Source organism: Artemia franciscana, chromosome 5 (genome assembly GCF_032884065.1).
Source record: "Artemia franciscana chromosome 5, ASM3288406v1, whole genome shotgun sequence".
Classification (NCBI taxonomy): Eukaryota; Metazoa; Arthropoda; class Branchiopoda; order Anostraca; family Artemiidae; genus Artemia; species Artemia franciscana.
In genome coordinates this window covers 59277657-59300398 of record NC_088867.1, presented here as the reverse complement: position 1 = coordinate 59300398, position 22742 = coordinate 59277657, and the positions used below count along the sequence as shown (strand labels likewise).

Here is a 22742-nt window from a genome sequence, read left to right as displayed (position 1 = left end):
GTGGACAATTTTGGCCAATCGCATTATCATTGACAATGTCAATATTACTTAAACGTCTGTTGTTCTTTGTTTTCGAGTGGAATATTTTCTACGAGCAAGTAGCAGTCAGTTTGCCTATAAGAAAAGTGTTTCAGCAGAGATTATGATTATCGCACTTTATGGCGCTATTGGATGCTGTTTCTTATTTTCTATGTTTGATTACGCCTGCCTTATAGATGTGCCTAAGGCATTCGATTGTATCAGCCGTTAAATTTTTATTTATATTCTGAAAGATTGCGGTGCCCCGCCATCTTACTTAAAAGTTCTTTCTTTTTGGTTTATTAGACAATCCTTTTTGATTCTTTGAGGTTCTGATTTGAGTCTTTCTTTTTCTGCAGGAAACGCTGTTCACCAGGGTAGTTTATTATCTGCTTTTCCTTCCTCGATTTATTGTGAAGATCTCAATAAGCATCTTACTGCTAGTAGACTTGGGTGCCGTGTTGGCTGACTCTGCGCGAGTAAATTCAGTTCTGCTGATAACCTGTTAATATTGGCTGCATGTCCTAATATTCTTAACATTTCGCATGAGATCTGTGGGAATTTTGCTGCTGATCACGATGTTTCTTATGATTTTTCCGAGGCTGAATGTGTATGCTTTCGGCTGCGGCAATTTTTGATGCCACTGTTTCCGCCTGTTGCGGAATAATCTGTAATAACTATGCGGAGATAATCTGAGATTGGTGAATTACCTCCGTCACCTAGGTTTCATCTTTAGTAAGCATCTGCTTGACAATACTCACATTCACTTTGAAATCAGTTTAACTCAGAGGAAATCCACTGCTCTGCTACTGCTCAGTTGAGGTCAAGAATTTTCTTTTTCCTGTTTGCTGTACCATTGTTTTCAATTGTCTCTTGTTTATTGTCAGACTGTTGTGGCTCACATTCACTCAGAGATCAATTTACCTCAGAGGAAATCTACTGCTCAGTTGAGGTCAAGAACTTTCCTTTTCCTGTTTGCTGGACCATTGTTTTCAATTTGTCTCTGTTTATTGTCAGACTGTGGTGAGGTAAAGTGAACACAACCTCTTCTGCAGAAACTGCCTTGTTATTTTAATGCTACTGGCCCGTGTGCTGAATTTGTTTTTAAGTTCTTAACTATCTACACTCTACTTTTGTGATCAGAGAGTGAGCTTGTCGATGCATTATGTGCCTCACTTTTACACCTTTCTTTGCCAAAATGCCAAAAACTGTGAGCTTCATGATTCTGGCTAGGCTATTTTCTCTGTAATTTTGCTTGTTCTTACTTAATTTTTTTTCAGTTATTCATTTTGGTTTGTTTTTCTTTTTTCTTTTTTTTACAGTTTTTTGGCTGGAATAAAAGCTATTGAATTTCATTAAATTAAAACTTTCAGGGTTTGTTGAGTGGGATGATGAACTAAATAAGTGTATTCAGTTTATCAAAAGGGCATACGTGCAAAATCTTAGGAACCGCTAAGGGCAATATATTGAGACTTTCAGGGAATGTTAAGGGGGGAACTTAAACTAAGGTAACAAAAAGGATGGGCATCTATGTTATTAATAGGACGTTTGTCAAGGATTATTTGTCAAAACAAACAATCAGATAACCTGAAACATAATGTAAATATAATAATATTCTTACAATGAAAGGTGTGGCTCAATATTTGGTTATGCTCTTGGTTGCAACCTGATGAAAGTCAGGAGGGTTCTAACCTGATAGAAACCCAGAAAATATGCTAGTTTTCACTCCATTTGTGAATAATATTCTCCCTACCTATTTATCCAAAGTTACATAGTATAACTATCTTTAAATTTGTTGCTAAATATTGTCCAAAATATATATAGCAAGCCAAAATCTTGCTTCTTAAGGAGAACAGCTGAAAAAGCTTTGCAGAAATTCCTTTTATTAACCATAAAAAACGTTGTCAACTAAAAACAGAAATTAAACTGAAATTAATTTTAAAAGAGTTCCACAAAAGAAGTTTTTCAAAAAAAATAATAAGGAGCCACGCTAAACTAAAGACATAGAAATACAGGTAAATAATAGCTCTTGCTTAGTCAATAAATAAATCAGACGAAAAACGAACTGAAATTACAATGAATAATCAAGATAAATTGAAAAAGAACAGAGATTACTGCAAACAGGAGTAGGGCTAAGACCGTACTAAAACTACAACGTCATTGGTTTTTTACTAGGACAAAATATACTTTAAACGTTTTCTCTTTTATAGCGTTATTAAATGTAAAATTGCTGAGAGTAAAAAGACCAATGAATAAGATTCAATTTGGACATTTCAATTAAACGTATTTAAAATCGTTATATGATTCATTTTTCAGCAGTTTATTACATGGGCGAAAATAAATACATATTTTGTGTTTTCGCCACCTGTGTCACTCTCACTCGTGACGCACCTGTAGGAAACTAGTAGATTGCATAGGATATTACTCATACTGCGATCTAACCTCGAAGTAAGGTCTCAAGTCCAATCGTGTTGTTGTCAGTTAATTAGGAGATGCAATTAGTGACTATAAAAGGCTTCATGATTTTCGTTCTTCTATGTCAATAGTGTCTCACCCATGGTTAGCATTACTTATTTAATTGTTTGTTTGTGATGATTTGTATTTATTTGTAGCTTTTTTTTCTTTTCTTTTTCTCTTATTACTCCATCTTAAAGGCGTTCCGCCCTCTTTTTTGTAGATGGGTTATAAATAAACTGATTGATTGATTGATTGATATTTCTCTTGGTGGATATCGAGATGGCGTGAGTTGCATTGGAAGATGGAACTCGTTGTACATACTTACTCCATTTGTTCTTTCGTTTTAGATGTTGTATTACCACCCAACCATTCGATACCATACCCTTTCCCATCTTTGTAAGGAAGAAAGTTGCCTTAAATGTGAGCTGTCGTTCCTTTTTCACATGCTAGATCAAACGCCACCAGGGAATGCACCAGTATATCCGACGAACTTTCTTCGGACGTTTAGGTAAGTAGGGTCAAATTCAAGCCCTATTTTTGGCTTTTTGTTTGAATTTGCCTTAAAAGTTTTTGAAAGCAATTTTTTCAGCTGTAACCTTTTGATTCGTTTTAAATACTGGCTAGTTTATTGGCAAGGATTTTTCTTATGAATACACAAAATTCATATTCAAAATATTTTTTAACAGTTCTATTATTCTTCTTTTCCATTAGGCATCCTAATCTTGTTACTTCTAATAAATTTCAAAATTTAGTCTGGTTTTCAATAAGAATTGATGTTTTTTCAAAGCATCCTCAAATGTTTGTCCTTAAGTTTAATATTTTGATGATATTTTTTATCTTTTCTTTCGATGTAAGGAAAATCGGTTTCTGAAGCTGTTCTTTCCCTGTGTAAGAATTGGTATTAATACTTACATATCATAGCAGCATTACTGGTATCGTGAAATAGCTCTAACTTACGAATCTCTTGCAAAAGTTATGTCCGTCACTTTTCGGTCAATGGCAGTCTTGTAGCGGAAACACTCTCTGCCACGGCGCAGTCACCGTTCTTGCCTGACCTGAAAGATTTAGTGTAAAAAATGAGTGCTGAAATGTTTTGTCAACTCTAATATGATCATCAGCACTTTATGAGAGTTTAATTTGAAAGGGGTTAATAATACAATTTTGCTAAATGTATACGGAAATGTATTATCCCCGAACATGTGTGCCAACTAGAAGTGTAAAAACATAATCTGCTGAAAACTTATTACAATGGAATTTTATATATTTTCATAATATAAAATATATAATATATATATATATATATATATATATATATATATATATATATATATATATATATATATATATATATATTATATATATATATGTGTGTGTGTGTGTATGTGTGTGTGTGTGTATGTGTGTGTATGGGTGTGTGTGTGCGTGTGTGTGTGCGTGTGTGTGCATGGTGCGTGTGTGTGCGTATGTGTGCGTGTGTGCGTGTGTGTGTGTGTGTGTGTGTGTGCGCGTGTGTGTGTGTGTATGAATGATGAATGTCCGAAATTCCTTCTTCTCTGCTTGGATTCAATTAACTTTGGGAATCAGCTTATTCAGTCTTAGGCCCGACCGATATGGACTTTTGGGGTTCAATACCGATGCAAATATATTGGTATCACACCGATACGACACCGATATAATTTGTTGATAAATTTCCCTCTGGGAAAAAACGTTACCTAAAGTCTAAGCGGCCATGTGGGTTGCCATTTACTAGAATTTTTTTATTTTTTTACCTTTTCTGATCAGCGGCTTCTGTGCACACAAAAAAATCGCGGATAATTGTGGAAGTGATAAATAATAAAAACATTGGGTCAGAGTACTTGGTTTAGTTACAAAAACGCAAATACGTGAAAATCTGATTGAAAGAATTGTAAGATATTTATTTAAATTGATTATTCAAATCCAAATTTCAATGGCGGGACTTTTGAATTTTAATCATTCACATATTAATTAGCTTGGTAATACGGGACCCAGAGATCGAATCACGCTGCAGGAATGCACTGCAGGGTCGACGCAGGGACCTTAGTAGTCAAGAAGCGTCGTTAATTCTTAAATAAATAATGTGAAAACTTTACTTTACATTCATAAGATATTGTCTTTTATTATAAAATGTATGCTAGACACACTCGATACAGGGATGCACCTGGAGTCTGAAGTTTGAAGGAGGAATTTAAAGAGTGTATTAACAAAATTGTCCAATGTGCCGACAAATAAGGACAAACAAGCTAAATTTCAAAAGTAAATAGGTAAATTTTTCAAGGTGTTGGCACCTGAGGGTAACATCTTGGAACTTCCCCCCTTCCGACCTTACAACATCCCCTCTTCCCCTTAGATACATTACTGACTAGATATCATGGTTTTAAGCAATTGACTCTTGGATCTTTCACCACGCAAGTGAACATTCATTAAACAGAAACCGTGTGGTCTATTGTACTCTTTTTAGCTCCTTTGGTAGAGAATATACGTTCTTGAAGTTACCATACATTAGGACGTTGCTGCACCAGGTGTGTATTGACAAGTATTGACAACAAACTTGCTTTTACTTCATTTGGCTCATCTTTGGTGCTATCTCCATCATTGTCAGACTTAGCTCGTGGCTCCACCCCCAAGGATTGGAAAAGCAAAATTACCCGAGATCTAGTGACATCTTCTGGACAAGTTGCACATAAAAAAAGTATATCGGCCGACAACCAACATTTTGTATCCGATAGTCGATAATGAAACTGACCCTCGTATCGGCCCGGTAACATCGGTCTACCGATATATCAGTCGGGCTGTATTATGTACCTCTTTAGACAGGCATTTACGCAGGAGTTTATATGTAGTTTTGAAAAACAGTCATAATCATCTGGTTCTAGAAAGGGCCCTGGGACCAGATTTTATTTTGTAATGGTGAATGGAGTAAAAGGCTGGTGCTGAGGACGGACCGTGAACATCGTACAACATAGGTCCAAATCACTGCTCTTTTTCCAAAATATCTGCTAATAGTGTTCTAGCGTAAAATTTTGGATTGTTTTTATTCGTTGCGACTTTCCAACTCATTATAAAAAATTACACAATGGCATTTAAATCATAGGCCTACTAGACACTGTTCTGGAGAGAGATTCATTCAAAGGGGGGAGACCGGGGGCAATATGCCCCAGGGGCCGCGGCTGGGGGGTTTCACACTTCGATCAAATTTTTCTTTCTTTTTATATTTGAGTCAGGAGGGTTGCTGGATGCTGTAATTATTTTTTCCTTGGGTGCCACTAACCCTAGGAACGGCTCTGTCTGAAGATGACCATTTACCGTTATTAGCCCTCAAATGCACTATTCTTGAACATGTGTGTCCACTGAAGGTGTGAAAGTATAACATATCTATGTATCTATTTTCCATTCAAGACAGGCATTTACGTAGAAATTCATTTAGAATACTTTCAGAATATTTAGAAAAACAGCAAAGATCGTCTGGTTCTAGAAAGGGTACTGAATCGGTTTTGCCGTACTTGAATGAAGTAAAAGTTTGATCTGCCCGTCTGGCATGTTGCACTTCTTTCTAGCTTTCAGTTAGTCTTGCCTTCATTCGTTTGTAAAATTCTATGACTTGCTTGTATTTAGATTTTCTTATTGTGCAATCTATTTAAAAATTAAAATCAACCTATGATTTAAATCTGAATCATCAGAAATTTGAAGTTGTGGCTCTGCTTAACTATTTACTTCTATCGATACGGGCCTTATCTTAGCCCTTAGATCTTTCTGTGCCTCCACTCCACAGCCACGCAAGGCGTCTAGGAAGAGTTTCCAATCGTCACTGTAACTAGCGGCAGCGATAATGTCTCCCCACTCTGGTTGTAGGGAGGCATGAAATTGACGCAGGTCGCTGTTGATTGTACTACGGAGTGTGTTTTCGGGTCGTCCTCTGCGGCGGGAGCCTTTGGATAGCCAAAATAATGGTTGCTTGGTGATTCTGGTGTCGTCCTTGCGTAGTACGTGACATGGGTAGCTCCATCTGCGTGTTCTTACGGTTTTGGTGAGGGATTTGGCACGTGATGTTCCTTATATGTGCATTTGTGACTTTTTTGGTGCCAGCGAATACCCAGCAGCCTCCAGAGACAAGCGTTCTCAAAGGACTGGATTCTCCTGTCTTGGTCTTGGTTGAGTTGCCAAGTTTCCGATATGTAGAGGAGGACAGGTAGGACGTTACCGTTGAACAAGTGGAGTTTGAGCCGGAGAGAGAAAGTACTCGATCTCCATGCTTTATTAAGCCAGTTGAAGGTGCTCTTAGCCCGACCAATTCGGGCAATGACTTCTTTGGTTGTGGATCCTGTTTTTTCGATTGAACTGCCAAGGTATTTGAACCTGTTCTACACCGTTGTCGCTGAATTTGATTTTTATAGTTGAGCCGCTTGCCCTATTCCTTTGGTTTTACTGGCATTAACGTTAAGTCTGAATCCACCTGCTTTTTTTTGAATATTTGAGAATAATTCCTGAAGTCATTTTTTGAAGGTTTCAAGTATTGCAATGTCATCAGCAAAATCATTGTCTCTGAGTAGGCGATCATTTAGGCGTAGCCCAGTTGACTCGATGCTCCGCAATATATAGTCCATGACCAATGCGAACAGTAGTTGTAATAAGGCACAGCCTTGTTTCACCCCAGAGAGGATTGGGAATTTACGTGATTTCCCCTCTGAAGTTCTCACACAGCTGGTTGTGTCCTTGTACATGGCCATAATGAGCTGAACTATGATTTCGGGGAGACTGTAATGACGGAGAAGCTTTCAAAGTGACTGGTGAAAGACTGGTGATCCAAAAAGTTGAAGGCCTTTTCGAAATCTATGAAGATCATATATAGCTTGTTGCGCCATTCGCAGCTCTCCTCTGTGAGCAATTGCAAGGTGAAAATCAAGTCGGTACAGGAGCAGTTTGGGCGAAAGCCATGTTGTTCGTCGCGGAGATATTCGTCTAGGTGGTGTTGAATACGGACTAGAATAATGTGGGACTGCCGCGCCAGTTATTGCATAGGGTGGCGTCACCCTTCTTAAACAGCTTTACGAGCGTGCTTTGTTGCCAGTCTGAGGGTGCTTTGACTGTTGAGCAGATGATTTTAAAGAAGTCTTTCCAATATGAGACAAGGCTGGTCATAGAGCATTTCAGCGTTTCTGCTGTTATGTGGTCGTCTCCTAGTGACCTGCAATTTTTCAGCTTTAAGACTTGCCTTCAATATTTCATCTTCGGCAGAAGGATTGGTGGTGATGTCTTGCAGTATCCGTGAGGTTTCGGGATAGAAATTGGATCTTCTGGGCGTGGTCTGTTTAGGATTTTGTCGAAGCGTTTCGCTTTTATCTCCTTCTCCTCTTCGGACCCGGTTATCAGTACGCCATTTTCATCCTTCACCGGACCGTCACTGGCTTTCCTTTTCCCGATGATCTCGTTCGTGATCTCTTAAACCGACCTGCTATTGCCATTCTTTGCAAGTTCTTGAGATTTTGCGGCCTTCGCTTCGTAGAAGTAGTGTTTATCTTCACGCACATTCTTCTTGACCGATTTGTCGATCAGTCTGTAAGTCTCATTTCTCTAGATCTGATTCGTGTCGTAGGACGAGAGGAGGTGTTGCTTGGCGATTTTGATTTCTTCTATCAGATTCCAGGTGCGGTCTGATAGCCAATAGTCCTTAGGTTTCTTGCTGTACCTGAGGGTCTTTTGCGCTGATTCGTTGTAGGTGTTCTTAATGTGTCCCCATATCAGTTCTTGATCGTCTTGGTCTTTGAAAGAGATTGTTTTGAATTTGTTGCTGAGTCCAATGACGAATTTCTGTCTAATCGTTTGCTTTTGGAGCTTTTCCGAATCGTATTGAGGTTCAAGATTTGAAACCTTTTTCTCGATCCTCCTGAGTTTAAGGGAGAATTTGAGGATTAGTAGGTTGTGGTCTGATCCAACACTGGCGCCTCTGAAGTCGATTCGGGCAAAAATAAAAAATTGCCAGTTCGATTATAAGTCAGGGGATTTCAGAGATCTATTTCCAACTATTATATGACTTTTTAGTATTATTCTTAACTATTTAAATGTTTTTGTGCACAAGAGAAGGTCAAGTGGAGAATGAAATAGGTATATTGGAGATTTGACCAAGATCGCACTTGAAATATTAGTGTGTCAGATATAATTTACATGGATTCATAACGTAGAGATTATGATATCCCCTTTAACTGCAATAGGTCCTCAATTTGATCCCAGATTTCTGTAGTGTGTAACACCTCGGTTGTCAAGAGTTTCATCAAAGTCAAAAGGAAGCTCCTTCTTCAGAGAAACGAATAATTAGGTTTGATTGTGTTTTAAATTGCATTCCAGTAGATGTAAACCCGGAAAATCCTTCCTTTAAGGCGTTCAAGAGAAGGTATAATAAACACCTGAAAATTAATTAGCTTAGTAATTACCTGGACTAACGGTATATCATCACTTGTGAGGGAGCCGTGAAGCCTGTATAAAAAAAGAAGAAAAGGTATGACACGCCGCAAAAATGCTGATGGCTATGGGAATTATTTAATAGACAAACTTCTTATAAAAAAGTTCTATTTACCGTAATGGTCTGCAATTTGAAAGTTAAGTGGTAATTTTAGTCCTATTTATTTTGGCAAGACTTCTTGATTGCCAAAAAACCCCTCAGGGTCAAGGGGCAAACGAAGAGATAAAAACGTAGGAATGATATTACTCGTCAGAACAAAAAAAGATGATTATGGTCAGTTAGATTTTAGTTGCTACAGATACGGATGAACTACAGTGCATCTAGTGATCCAAAGGTTAAAGGCTTGTCCTTATTTTTGTCCTATTTGTGGAGCTTTAAATGAGAGCGTACAAAATTTAATGTGTGAACTCGAGGAGCTAAGTGATTTGAGATTTGAAGTATTCGGTAGAGGGCATTTTTATTTTGAGTGGTTGGTGAGAGCGTGTGCAGATGAGTGTTTTATGGGTTCCAAAGTTGGGCAAGATTCCTTTATCTCGCGATGAATCGTAGAGCTAGATTTATGTAGGATTATTCTAGGATTTGTGTAATTTCTGTGTAATTGTTCTTTGTTTTATATTTTTTTTTCATGGCCTATGGGCTTTATTCTATTCTATTTAATATAGAGATATCTTTTTATATAAAAGTTTCATTTGTAATAACAGGATCTAATCAAGAAAATTTAAGGCCAGAAGTAAAGAAAAATTCTTAATTACAAAAGAGGAATCCAAACAGGGAAAGAAGTGCTTCCTGTATTGATATTAATAAAAAAAACAAGTTTTTTTAAATGAAAGTAAGGAGCGACATTAAAACTTAAAACGAACAGAAATTACTCCGTATATGAAAGGGGCTTTTCCTCCTCGACACCCCGCTCCTTACGTTAAAGTTTTTTATTGTTTTAAAAAGTAGAGTTGCGAGAAAGAATCAAACTTTAGCGCAAGGAGCGGGGTGTCAAGGAAGAAAAGCCCCTTTCATATACGGAGTAATTTCTGTTCGTTTTAAGTTTTAATGTCGCTCCTTACTTTCATTTAAAAAAACTTGTTTTTTTTATTTAATTTCTGAAAGTTTTTTAATTAATGCATGTCTGATTTTGGCTCTCCGTACATAAATTATATAAAATGAAATTTGCATATTAATTATTTTTTTGGCTAAATGGCTTTCTCTTAGTTTTGATCAGACGATTTTGAGAAATAAGGGGTGGGGAAGGAGGTCTTGTTGCCCTCCAATTTTTCGGTTACTTAAAAAGGCACCTAGATCTTTTATTCTTAACGAACGTTTTTATTAGTAAAAAAAAAAAATACGTAACTTAAGAATTAACTTGCGTAACAAACTTTTATATTCTTATATTTTTGATTATATATATGAGGGGGCTGGTCCCCTCGTTAATACCTCGCTCTTCACACTAAATCTTGTTTTATCCCAATTCTTTAAGAATGACCCCTGAATCAGAAAGGCCGTAGAATAAATAGTTGAAATTATTAAAAAAAATTTTAGCATAAAGAGTGAAGTGTTTATCTCCTCCTGAATACCTCGCTCTTTATGCTAAAGTATTTTTAGAACCCCTCATATGCGTAATAATCTCTATTCCTTTTTAAGTTTTAATGCTTCTCCTTACTTTCGATTGAAAAAACTTTTTCATGTTTATATTTTCATTGTTTTTTTTTATAGTAATGCTAGAAAGTCCTGCGCCCTTTTCATTGAATTTCTCTTCCCCCATGAAATCTTCCTCCAAGGAAAGATCCTCCCATATAGCCCCCTCCCCTGAACCCCACACCCAAACCAAAAAAATCCCCCTGATAACGTCGGTACACTTCCCAGTAACCATTACTGTATGTAAACATTGGTCAAAGTTTGTAAATTGCAGCCCCTCCCCCAGGGACTGTGGGGGTTAAGTCATCCCCAAAGACATAGTTATTATGGTTATCGACTATGCAGAACAAAATGGCTATCTCAAAATTTTGATCCGTTGACTTTGGGAAAAAAATGAGCGTGGGAGGGGGCCTAGGTGCCCTCCAATTTTTTTGGTCACTTAAAAAGGGCACTAGAACTTTTCATTTCCGTTAGAATGAGCCCTCTTGCAACACTCTAGGACTACTTGGTCGATACGATGACCCCTGGGAAAAAAAAAACAAAAAAAAACAAAAAAACAAATAAACACGCACCCGTGATTTGTCTTCTGGCAAAAAATACGAAATTCCACATTTTTGTAGATTGGACCTTGAAATTTTTTCTATAGGGTTCTCTGATACGCTGAATGCGATGGTGTAATTTTCGTTAAGATCCTATGACTTTTAGGGGGTGTTACCCCCTATTTTCCAAAATAAGGCAAATTTTCTCAGGCTCGTAACTTTTGATGACAAAGACTAAATTTGATGAAACTTATATATTTGATTTCAGCATAAAAATCCGATTCTTTTGATATATCTTTTAGCATCGAAATTCCGTTTTTTAGAGTTTCGTTTACTATTGAGCCGGGTCGCTCCTTACTGTTCGTTACCACGAACTGTTTGATTACAACAAACATGTTCTTTATTGTGAGCGTTACCTAACTTTACTGTCCAGTACTAAAGGAGAACGGGTTGAGAAGTTTTTTTTGTGTCTGAAGCTCTGAGTACACAACCAGGACTTTTATTTCTGCTTTTTTCTGAACCATAGGTTTCGAATTCTCTCCCGGAAGGTATAAAAGTAACAGATAATGTTGGTCAGTTCAAGAATAGGTTGAAACTTTGAGAAGTTGATCAAGATTTACATTGAGGCTTATTTATTTATTTTATATTAATTTTCTTTTCTGTTTGTCAGTTTTGTAATTTTGATATATATATAGTCGAAGTATGAATATATTGTAGTTGGTTATAAAGATGAAAACAACCATCATGTGCAATCCAATGGGTTTTTCTGATGATTGTTGAAAGATGATGTAAGTGTTGTTTTTGCTGATGAATTTATTTGTCTTGTCATAAAACAACCAAAAATATGCTCGTAAAGCTTTTTTTGCGACTCTGAATAAGTTTTTTGTGTTTTTTCTCTGGTATGGCCTGACTTTAAGGCCACTATTCTATCATTGAGCGGCAAATTTAACTAAATATCCCACATAAATTAATTTCCCACCTAGTTTTGTTGATGTGCATTTTCTTCGTCGAAATATAAAACTATATGTAAGTTTGTAGTTATTCGCCATAGGATGACTATAAAGTACCTTGTCCCCACCCTAATATTAATATTGTAAAGCATTAAAAATGACTTCGATTGTCATGTGAAACCTTTTTGATTTTTCAGCGCAAAGGGAAACGCCAAAAATTATATTAGTAAAGGGTTTTTGGTAACTCTTAATGAGTTTTTGGTGTTTTCTGCTTTTTAGTCCAGTTTTCATACCTTTTGTGACTTATGTGGCTAAATATTTAGCTTAAGCTTATTTAATGTCCAGATTTGTGATTATGTATGATTTTTCCTGTATTTTTTCTAGTTCCAAATTAGTGCTGTACATAGGTGTGCTGTATCGTAAAATTATTTGCTAGATTAGGCCAATTGCTAGGCTAATTGCCTGCTGTTAGTTCCCTTGAACAGATTCATAATTTGCAGCTGGGCATGTGTACGAAGTTTTGTTGGCTATAGAAACTGAAGTAGAAGAAACTTAATAGAAGAATTTTGCATTTAAAAGTTTAGTTTTTTTACTAAAAAGAAAATTAGATGATGCTGCTTCTTCTTCTTGTTTGATAATATAGTTTAACTTGAAAACACTGCCATCTGATTATTTATATAAAAATAATTTTAAACCGTTCAAAAACAGAATGATAGGACTTTGTCTGCCGCCCTAATTGTTACTAACAATTTTCTGTTTGTTGGCAGAACAGAATTACTAATCAACAAAATTCGCCGCTAACAGTTCGCGGGGACACATTAATTGGGTGGGAAATTAGGAATGATAACTTTAAATGTAAATCCCGACTTACAGCGTTTCGCATTTTAGAATAACTGTAAAACGGAATAAAAACTGTAAAACCTATTACTTGTTGCTAACCATATCGAAGATTTTAAGTTTTGCACTAGAAAAACTTTTTAAAATTTTGCCGACAGCACCTCAAATCGTAGCGAAATCGTTAGCGAAAGATTTAGTTACTTAATAGAAGAATTTTGCATGTAAAAGTTTTGTTTTTAACTAAAAAAAAGAAAATAAATAGATGATCTTTTTCTTCTTGTTTGATAATACAGTTTAATTTGAAAATACTGCCATCTGATTATTTATCTAAAAATAATTTTAAACCGTTCAAAAACAGAATGATAGGACTTTGTCTGCCATTTCTCGAAATTTTTAACGAAAATCGTTTCTAACGATTTTCTGTTTGTTGGCGGGAACAGAATTACTAATTAACAAAACTCGCCGCTAACAGTTCGCGGGGACACATTAATTGGGTGGGAATTTAAACATGATACCTTTAAATGTAACTACAGATTTTTGACAACATTTCACATTTTAGAATAACTGTAAAACGCAATAAAACTGTAAAACCTATTGCTTGTTGATAGCCATGTCGAAGATTTTAAATTTTACACTAAAAAAGCGTTTTAAAATTTTACCGACAGCACCTCAAATTGTTTGCGAATTTTACTACAAAATGATAGTAACAATTTTATGTGAGTTGGCGAAAGCAAAACTGTTATAAAGTTGCGACTAATAATTTATTAATCGTGGTAGAAACAAACCTTGTAACTAGTGCTTGTTTCTTTGCTTACAGGTTCAACGTCGAAGCCACAAACCTTGGGCTCGTTTTGCCAGATTTTAGTGAAAACTTACAAGAACAATTTGATGCCTCCAAACTTTTTCAGGTGAGAAACAGGTCTTTTCGAAAAAAATGTGCTCTTTTACATGCTACCGAGCCATAATACCCAGCCATAAGACCCAGTTTGGGGAAATGGACTTGATCTTCCCTACAAATATTATGATCACTTATTATTTTAGCAAAAATTTATACCTTTTGATTCTTAATAAATTGAAACGGTAGTGATGCTGAGATGGTGGTACATTATTATGTAGGGTGGATTCATAACACTAAAGTCTATATTCAGGCCAAGACTAAGACACATTGCCTCCACACTGAAATTTTTTTTTACAAATTATCTGGAAAAGGAATCAGGAAGGGACAAGAAAATCCAAAATTCTTACTGTTTTATTTTGTAAGAACTGAATTGGCTTAATGCTAGTTCTAATTAAGCCAAAGAAAAGTATTTGAGTGGGTAGGTGCAAGGTAAATCCTTCGAAAACCACTAAAAGGGAAAGTCTTTTACTTCTGTTAATTTGATCTCGACAATTACTTTTACTATTATCTGATCTAAGCATTTACAGTCGGAGATTTTCAATTAATTTATGCAATTAAGTTTTGAGCTGTAGACCTCTTTTTATAATGTTTGAAGGGCTTTTGAAATTTTAAAAATTTAACTTTTAAAATTTAATTCGATTTGCTTTTAGTATCTTTTATCAAAATAACTAGTGCTTAGATAAGCCTTTTGTCCCTGATTCTGCTTTATTAGTAAAATGTTCTAAAGTAACAAGGACAATGAAAAGGAAATCTGATTGTTACGTGGAAACTAATGCAGCCACGTATATATTAAGACCTTTTGTCCCTGATTCTGCTTTATTAGTAAAAAGTCCTAAAGTAACAAGGACAATGAAAAGGAAATCTGATTACGTATATCTTAAAAAGCTAGTGAATTCAGTTTCTAATAAAAAGACCTCCATATGCAGTTATGAAGTTTTTACTAGTAGCGTGTGCCAAATCTAAAATAATGAAAAGTGGGTGAAAAATCCGCAAATAAACATACTAAAACACAAGGTATCAAACAGGTTAAAAATGTTTTTCTTTCCTTTGAAGCTTTAATGATCTTTGAGAGGCAATATATTGCTCGGGTTTCAATTTTTACGGGAGAAAAGCGTTTTCGAAATTCAATAATTTTTTTAAAAATTAAATAATTTAAAAACCAATGAATTTAAAATAAAATAAAATAAAATTTAATAATTTTAGTAATATATTTTGACGGTTCACCGTGGCAACACTGATGAAAATATGATACTGCCCTAAAAATGTCATAATATTAAATTGACGAAAATAAGAATCCTAGGAAATCGTGGTCTTAAGGAGCGAACAGACCAAAGATGAGTCGAAAGACAAGAACTGTTTTGTTTTTATGCCATTTAATACTTATAAACTAATATAATTTAACAGATTTTTATGCTTTCAGACTTGGGTGCCTTTTATATACCAACAGTTGGTCCAGTCTCGTTCAGATGATGCTTCATCTAATGATATTGAGCGTTCATTTTCATTTCAACAGGTTTTAACAACAACCTGTCTCATATGTGGATCAGCTTCTGGGAAAAGAAGCACTTCGCAAGTTCTCAATTTGAATTATAGGGATGTTGAAAAAGGTACAAAGTCTCTGTTTTATAAAGGTGTTGATAATCATTAAGCATATCGAAAACTAAATTTCAGGCATCCCTCCTGTGCTGTTAGAAGGTTCTAATTTTTGTTCATCATTACTTCAGACATCTTTTGCTTCCCTTTTGCTCTAGGTGTTCGGGTTCGTTCTTTATCTTGTATAACTAGCTGTTGTTTTCACGAGTTCGTTGAAAAAAAATCCGCAAACAAACCTGTTGAAATGAAAAAAAAGCAACTAAAAGTTTATTTGAATTATAGGGATGTTGAAAAAGGTACAAAGTCTCTGTTTTATAAAGTGTTGATAATCATTAAGCATATCGAAAACTAAATTTTTTCATGCTAACTTATCCACCAAGATCGGTGAAAAAAGATGTATTCGGTGAAAAAATCGGTGAAAAAAGGTAGAACTTTAGTTCACCAGCATTGATACTGGTTATTAGAAAGAAAGAACACGCATGATTTACTAAAAGAAAAGGAAAAACAATGCATATACCTTTTTAATTGTTACAAGTGACCACAAATCTAAACGCAGAACTTTAACCTACGTGATTAAAATTTTAAATGTAATGGGAATTTTGAGTTTTCAGGATAAGTTATCGTTGTTTACAGCTTCTTTTCAAACACAAAGGAAACATATGCCGTTGGCTCACATTGGCTCACGTTGGCTCAGATACCAACGCATCTCAAAATATATTAAATTGTTTAAATGGACCAAGTACAGTGTTCTACTACAAGAAAACCATTAAAGAGCCATCTCACGGTTTTCTAGATAAAGAGCTAACAAAACCTTTCTCGCAATGTTCAAAGAACCAAAGCAAAAAAAACTTTTGGTCTTATCTTCATAAGTCGCATCTCTGTGATATATCACTTGTTTTTATTCCTCATGTGTTTAATAGGATTCTAACTCTCACTAAAACTCCGATCACATATTTCACGCTTGTAAGGCTTTTCTCAGTATGTTATTTCTGGTGTCGGATAAAACTTGAATAGAAAGTAAAGCTCTTTTGGCAAAAAATAAAAAAAACTAGTTTTTTTTTAACTGAAAGTAAGGAGCGACATTAAAACTTAAAACAAACAGAAATTACTCCGTATAAGAAATGGGTTGTCCCCTCCGCAATCCCTCGCTCTTTACGCTAAAGTTTTTAATTGTTTTAAAAAGTAGAATTGTGGCAAAAAGTCAAACTTTAGCGTAAAGAGCGAGGGATTAGGGAGGGGAAAACCCATTTCATATACGGAGTAATTTCTGTTCGTTTTAAGTTTTAATGTCGCTCCATAATTTCAGTTAAAAAAAACTCGTTTTTTTAATTTAATTTCTGAACGTTTTCGAATCAATGCATGTTTTGATTTTGGCTTTCCGCAGAGGAATAATTAAAACCAATTTTTTTTTTTTTTTTTTTTTTTTTTTTTTGGCAAATGGCTTTCTCATAGTTTTGATCGAATGATTTTGAGAAAAAAAGGAATGGGGGAGGAAGCCTCGTTGCCCTCCGATTTTTTAACTTAAAAAGGAAACAAGAACTTTAAATTTTTTGCGGATGTTTTTGTTAGTAAAAGATATACGTAACTTATAATTTGGCTTACGTAACGAACTTTTGTATTCTCATGTTTTTTTACATATATGAGGGGGTTCACCCCCTCGTCAGCACCTCGCTCTTTACACTAAAGCTTAAATTTTGTCCCAGTTCATTAAGAGTGACCCCTGAATCACAAAAGCCGTAGAATAAATAGTTGAAATTACTAGAAATACTTTAGCGTAAAGAGCGAAGTATTAGGAGGAGGTGAGCCCATCATATGCGTAATAATTTCTGTTCGTTTTAAGTTTTAATGCTGCTCCTTACTTCCAGTTGAAAAAAAACTTTTTCATATTTATTCTTTCATTGTGTTTTTTTTTAATATTGCTAGAAAATCCTGCGCTCCCTTCATGGAAATTTTCTTCCCCATGACAAATTCCTCGATGGAAAGTTCCCCAAACATATCCCCCAACATATCTCCCTCTTCTCGACCCTCCCCCCAAACGAAAAATCCCCCTGAAAACGTCTGTACACTTCCCAATAACCATTACTATATGTAAGCACTGGTCAAAGTGGTCCCCAAAGACATAGTTATAAGATTTTTCGACTACGCTGAATAAAATGGATATCTCAGAAATTTATCCGTTGACTTTGGGAAAATAATTAGCGTGGGAGGGGGCCTAGGTGCCCTCCAATTTTTTTGGTCACTTAAAAAGGGCACTAGAACTTTTCATTTCCGTTAGAATGAGCCCTCTCGCAACATTCTAGGACCACTGGATCGATACGATCACCCCTGGAAAAAAAAAAAAACAAACAAACAAATAAACACGCATCCGTGATCTGCCTTCTGGCAAAAAACACAAAATTCCACGTTTTTGTAGATAGGAGCTTGAAACTTCTACATTAGGGTTCTCTGATACGCTGAATCTGATGGTGTGATTTTCGCTAAGATTCTATGACTTTTAGAGGGTTTTTCCCCCTATTTTCTAAAATAAGGTAAATTTTCTCAGGCTCGTAACTATTGATGGGCAAGACTAAACTTGATGAAACTTATATAATTAAAATCAGCATTAAAATGCAATTCTTTTTAAGTAGCTATTGGTATCAAAATTCTATTTTTAGAATTTTGGTTACTATTGAGCCGGGTCGCTCCTTACTACAGTTCGTTGCCACGAACTGTTTGATATCACGCTTGTATGGCTCTTTGTCAGTATTAAATAAAAAAAACATTTTTTTTAACTGAAAATAAGAAGCGACATTAAAACTTAAAACGAACAGAAATTACTCCGTATATGAAAGGGACTTTTCCCTCCTCAACGCCCCGCTCTTTACGCTAAAGTTTGACTCTTTCTCTCAACTCTACTTTTTAAAACAGTAAAACACTTTAGCGTAAAGAGCGGGGCGTTGAGGAAGGAACAGCCCCTTTAATATACGGAGTTCTGTTAGAATGAGCCCTGTTGCGACGTTCTACTGATGGGTAGGCTAAACTTGATGAAACTTATATATTTAAAATCAGTATTAAAATGCGATTCTTTTGATGTAATTAAATAAAAAAATTTTTTTTTGGCTGAAAGTAAGGAGCGACATTAAAACTTAAAACGAACAGAAATTACTCCGTATATGAAATGGGTTGTCCCCTCCGCAATCCCTCGCTCTTTACGCTAAAGCTTTTAATTGTTTTAAAAATAGAATTGTGGCAAAGAGTCAAACTTTAGCGTAAAGAGCGAGGGATTGCGGAGGGGACAACCCCTCCCGCAATTTCTTATACGGAGTAATTTCTGTTCGTTTTAAGTTTTAATGTCGCTCCTTACTTTAAGCTAAAAAAATCATTTTTTTTTATTTAATTTCTGAACATTTTTGAATTAATGCATGTTTGGTTTTGGCTCTCCGCACATAAATTATTAAAATGAAATTTGTATATTCATTCTTTTTTTGGCTAAATGGCTTTCTCTTAGTTTCGATCAGACGATTTTGAGAAATAAGGGGTGGAGAAGGAGGTCTAGTTGCCCTCCAACTTTTCGGTTACTTAAAAATGCAACTAGAACTTTTAATTTTTAACGAATATTTTTATTAGTCAAAAATATACGTAACTTAAGAATTAACTTACGTAACAAACTTTCATAATCTTATATTTTTATTATGTATACGATGGGGTTTGTACCCTCGTTAATACCTCGCTCTTTACACTAAATCGTAAGTTTTGTCCCAATTCTTTAAGAATGACCCCTGAATCAGAAAGGCCGTAGAATAAATAGTTGAAATTACTAAAAATACTTTAGCATAAAGAGCGAGGTATTTATCTCCTCCTAAATACCTCGCTCTTTATGCTAAAGTATTTTTAGAACCCCTCATATGCGTAATAATCTCTGTTCGTTTTAAGTTTCAATGCTACTCCTTCCTTTCATTTGAAAAAACGTTTTCATGTTTATTTTTCATTGTTTTCTTATAGTAATGCTAGAAAATCCTGCGCCCTTTTCATTGAATTTTTCTTCCCCCATGAAAGATTCCTCCAAGGAAAGATCCTCCAACATAGCTTCCTCCCCTCAGCCCCACCCCAAACAAAATAAAATCCCCCTGAAAACGTCTGTACACTTCCCAATAACCATTACTATTTGTAAACACTGGTCAAAGTTTGTAACTTGCAGCCCCTCCCCCAGGGACTGTGGGCGAGTAAGTTATCCTCAAAGACATAGTTATTATGGTTTTACCCCTTTACCCTTGGGAAAAAGAAAAAAAAAACAAAAAAAACAAACAAAAAACAAACAAATAAACACGCACCTGTGATTTGTCTTCTGGCAAAAAATACAAAATTCCACATTTTGTACATAGGAGCTTAAAACTTCTACAGTAGAGTTCTCTGATACGCTGAATCTGATGGTGTCATTTTCGTTAAGATTCTACGACTTTTAGGGGGTGTTTCCCCCTATTTTATTAAATAAGGCAAATTTTCTCAGGCTCGTAACTTTTAATGGGTAAGACTAAACTTGATGAAACTTATATATTTAAAATCAGCATTAAAATGCGATTCTTTTGATGTAGCTATTGATATCAAAATCAATTTTTTAGAGTTTTGGTTACTGTTGAGCCGGTTCGCTCCTTACTACAGTTCGTTACCACGAACTGTTTGACTACTAGTATCGAAATTCCGTTTTTAGAGTTTCAGTTACTATTGAACCGGGTCGCTCATTACTACAGTTCGTTACCACGAACTGTTTGACTTATTCTCAGATTTCGATTAAGATTATTGTTATTATTGATTAGGCTGATATTATTATTTGATTAGATTGATATTATTGCTATTGATATTATTATTGATTATTGATATTATTATTGACAAGATTATTATTATCAGAAAAGCTTTTTTCACTCACCACACTGGTATTACTTGTTATTGCTCCAAATGCTCAGGTTTGAATATAGTTCTGTTTTTTTTTATATTATTTCTCATCCTTTTGGCATTTCATTCTTATGATTAAATAATTATATTATATATAATACAATATAACATAAAAATAATGTAAATACTATGATATAAATAGTTATAATTATAATTATATAAGTATTTGATTCTTATAATAGGCTACTTCTTCAACAACCTTGCTATCCAGTTTATCCAGAAGGACATTCATATATTCGTTTGTCAGTTTATCCTCAGAAGAGGCCATGGAGAGAAATAATTTAATTTGGCAACTCAGTTTTATTTAATTTATCTTGAGAGTAATCGGTTTCATTAGCCAACACGAGCTGGTTGTCAAATGCTACTTATTTTATAGAATTCTAGGACTTAATAACTAGAATAACTCTAGTTATTAATAATTCTAGAATTAATGATTCTAGAATAACTAGGAATTAATTACTAATGTTGAACTTCATTTTGGGATTGAGAAGCCCTAGAAAGAATAAATCCATACTGAAAAGCACATTGTTTTTTCAAGCACTCGCAGTAACTTAGTTGGTGTTCCATAATGAAATAAAATTGGTTTGTTTTGGGGATATGTGATTATTCATGAAAGGGATGATAACTATGTACTATGACTATGTACTATGATAGCTAATAACTATGTCTTTGGGGACGACTTACTCTCCTGCAGTCCCCGTGGGAGGGGCTGCAAGTTACAAACTTTGACCTGTGTTTACATATAGTAATAGTTACTGGGAAGTGTACAGACGTTTTAAGGTTTTTTTTGGCTTGGGGGAGAGTTGAGGGAGGGTTACGTGGGAGGATCTTTCCATGGAGGAACTTCTCAAGGGGGAAAAGACTTTCAATGAAGGGGGCGCAGGATTTTCTAGCATTATTTAAAAAAAAGGAAAATATAAATACGAAAAGTTTTTCCTACTGAAAGTGAGGAGCAGCATTGAAACTGAACTTTAAAACTTAGCGACATTAAAACTAAAAACGAACAGAAATTGCTCCGTATATGAAAGGGGCTTTTCCTCCTCAACGCTCCGCTCTTTACGCCAAGGTTTTTTACTGTTTTAAATTGTAGAGTTAAGAGAAAGAGTCAAAATTTAGAATTTTGAGCGGAGCGTTGAGGAGGAAAAGCCCCTTTCATATACGAAGTAATTTCTGTTCGTTTTAAGTTTTAATGTCGCTCCTTACTTTCATTTAAAAAGCTTGTTTTTTTAATTTAATACACTATAAGCCCCCATGGGACTTATAATCTATTCGCAGTTAATTAGCAAGGCAAATCAAGACATTCAAGAATTCGAACTCGGCCCCTCAGGGCTCTTGATGTAATTTTTGAGATAAATATGTTACCTACAATATGTAAAATGGCATATACGTAATATTGCGGGTACTGCATGGGGTATCCGGTTGAAGCTTTCCGAGAGGGCTGGGGAAGGAGAAGTAAGCAGATTTTAAACTATGATTTTCTAATAAGGGTAGAAATAAACCAAAAGAATTCATGTGTTCCGCCCCGCTATAATCCTTGTTATCAAAATACCATAGCAGTAATATTTTGAGGAGTAACTGGGGAAATGGGGTTGAAACTTTCAGACAGTACAAGAAAAAGAAAGGAGGAGGGATTGAGGGACCTGAAATTTTGTGTTGGGGGAGGGGGCTTGCTGAAGCATTAATATCTCTGATCCACCTAAACGTACTATAAGTCCTTATGGGAAGGATAATTAATTCAGGCCTAAATAGAAAGACAATTCAAAAGATATTATGCTATATGAGGTTCTCAAAATGGGATGTCTTCAATATCCCTGGATTTGCTTGGGTTATGAAGTTGAAACTTTCAGTAAGTGTCAATAAAGGGTACAGGTTTGAGGAGACAGAGGGGTAAAAAGGTTTTTTTTATCTAATCCACCTAAAAATTTTACCACAGGAAGGGAATTATAGATAGTTTAAATTTTAGGAGTCTTGGGAGGCCTAAGTAGGTATCAAATTTTGCATTGTATGAAGGTTAGAGGTAATCCAAAAGAAACAGTATAAGGTTAATCAAATGAAATATCGGCAATATCTTGGGAACATAGATGGGGATCAAACCGAAACATACGGATTCTTTTTAGAGAAGATGTAGGGTTAGAAATGTTTATTCTCCGATCTCCTTGAAAGTGCTTTTAGCCCCTTTGGAACTTCAGATTTATTCATATTGAAATTATGACGCCTATCAAATGACACCAGATCGAGCCAGACTATTGAAATACTATGTCTGTAATGTCACGGGAACAACGAGAGGAGGAGTTACAAGCTCAGAGATTGTTGTTGAGGGTAAGGGGAACTGAAGCAATGTTTATAGGGAAAGTGATGAAAGTGAAAAAAAATTATATTTCCTAAATATTGTTTCATCTGAAAAAGGACCTGCAATTGAA

The 22742-nt window shown here is 35.3% G+C and overlaps 1 protein-coding gene across 1 annotated transcript in view; it reads left to right on the top strand.

The window, feature by feature from the left end:
* The window catches only part of LOC136027656 (PAN2-PAN3 deadenylation complex catalytic subunit PAN2-like), a gene marked incomplete in the record, with an annotated part of 140651 nt that overhangs the window by 73718 nt on the left and 44191 nt on the right, over window positions 1-22742 (top strand). Inside the window, 3 exon segments of the mRNA XM_065705088.1 lie at window positions 2823-2983; window positions 13720-13810; window positions 15221-15407. Coding sequence (XP_065561160.1) covers window positions 2823-2983; window positions 13720-13810; window positions 15221-15407 — 439 coding nt within the window.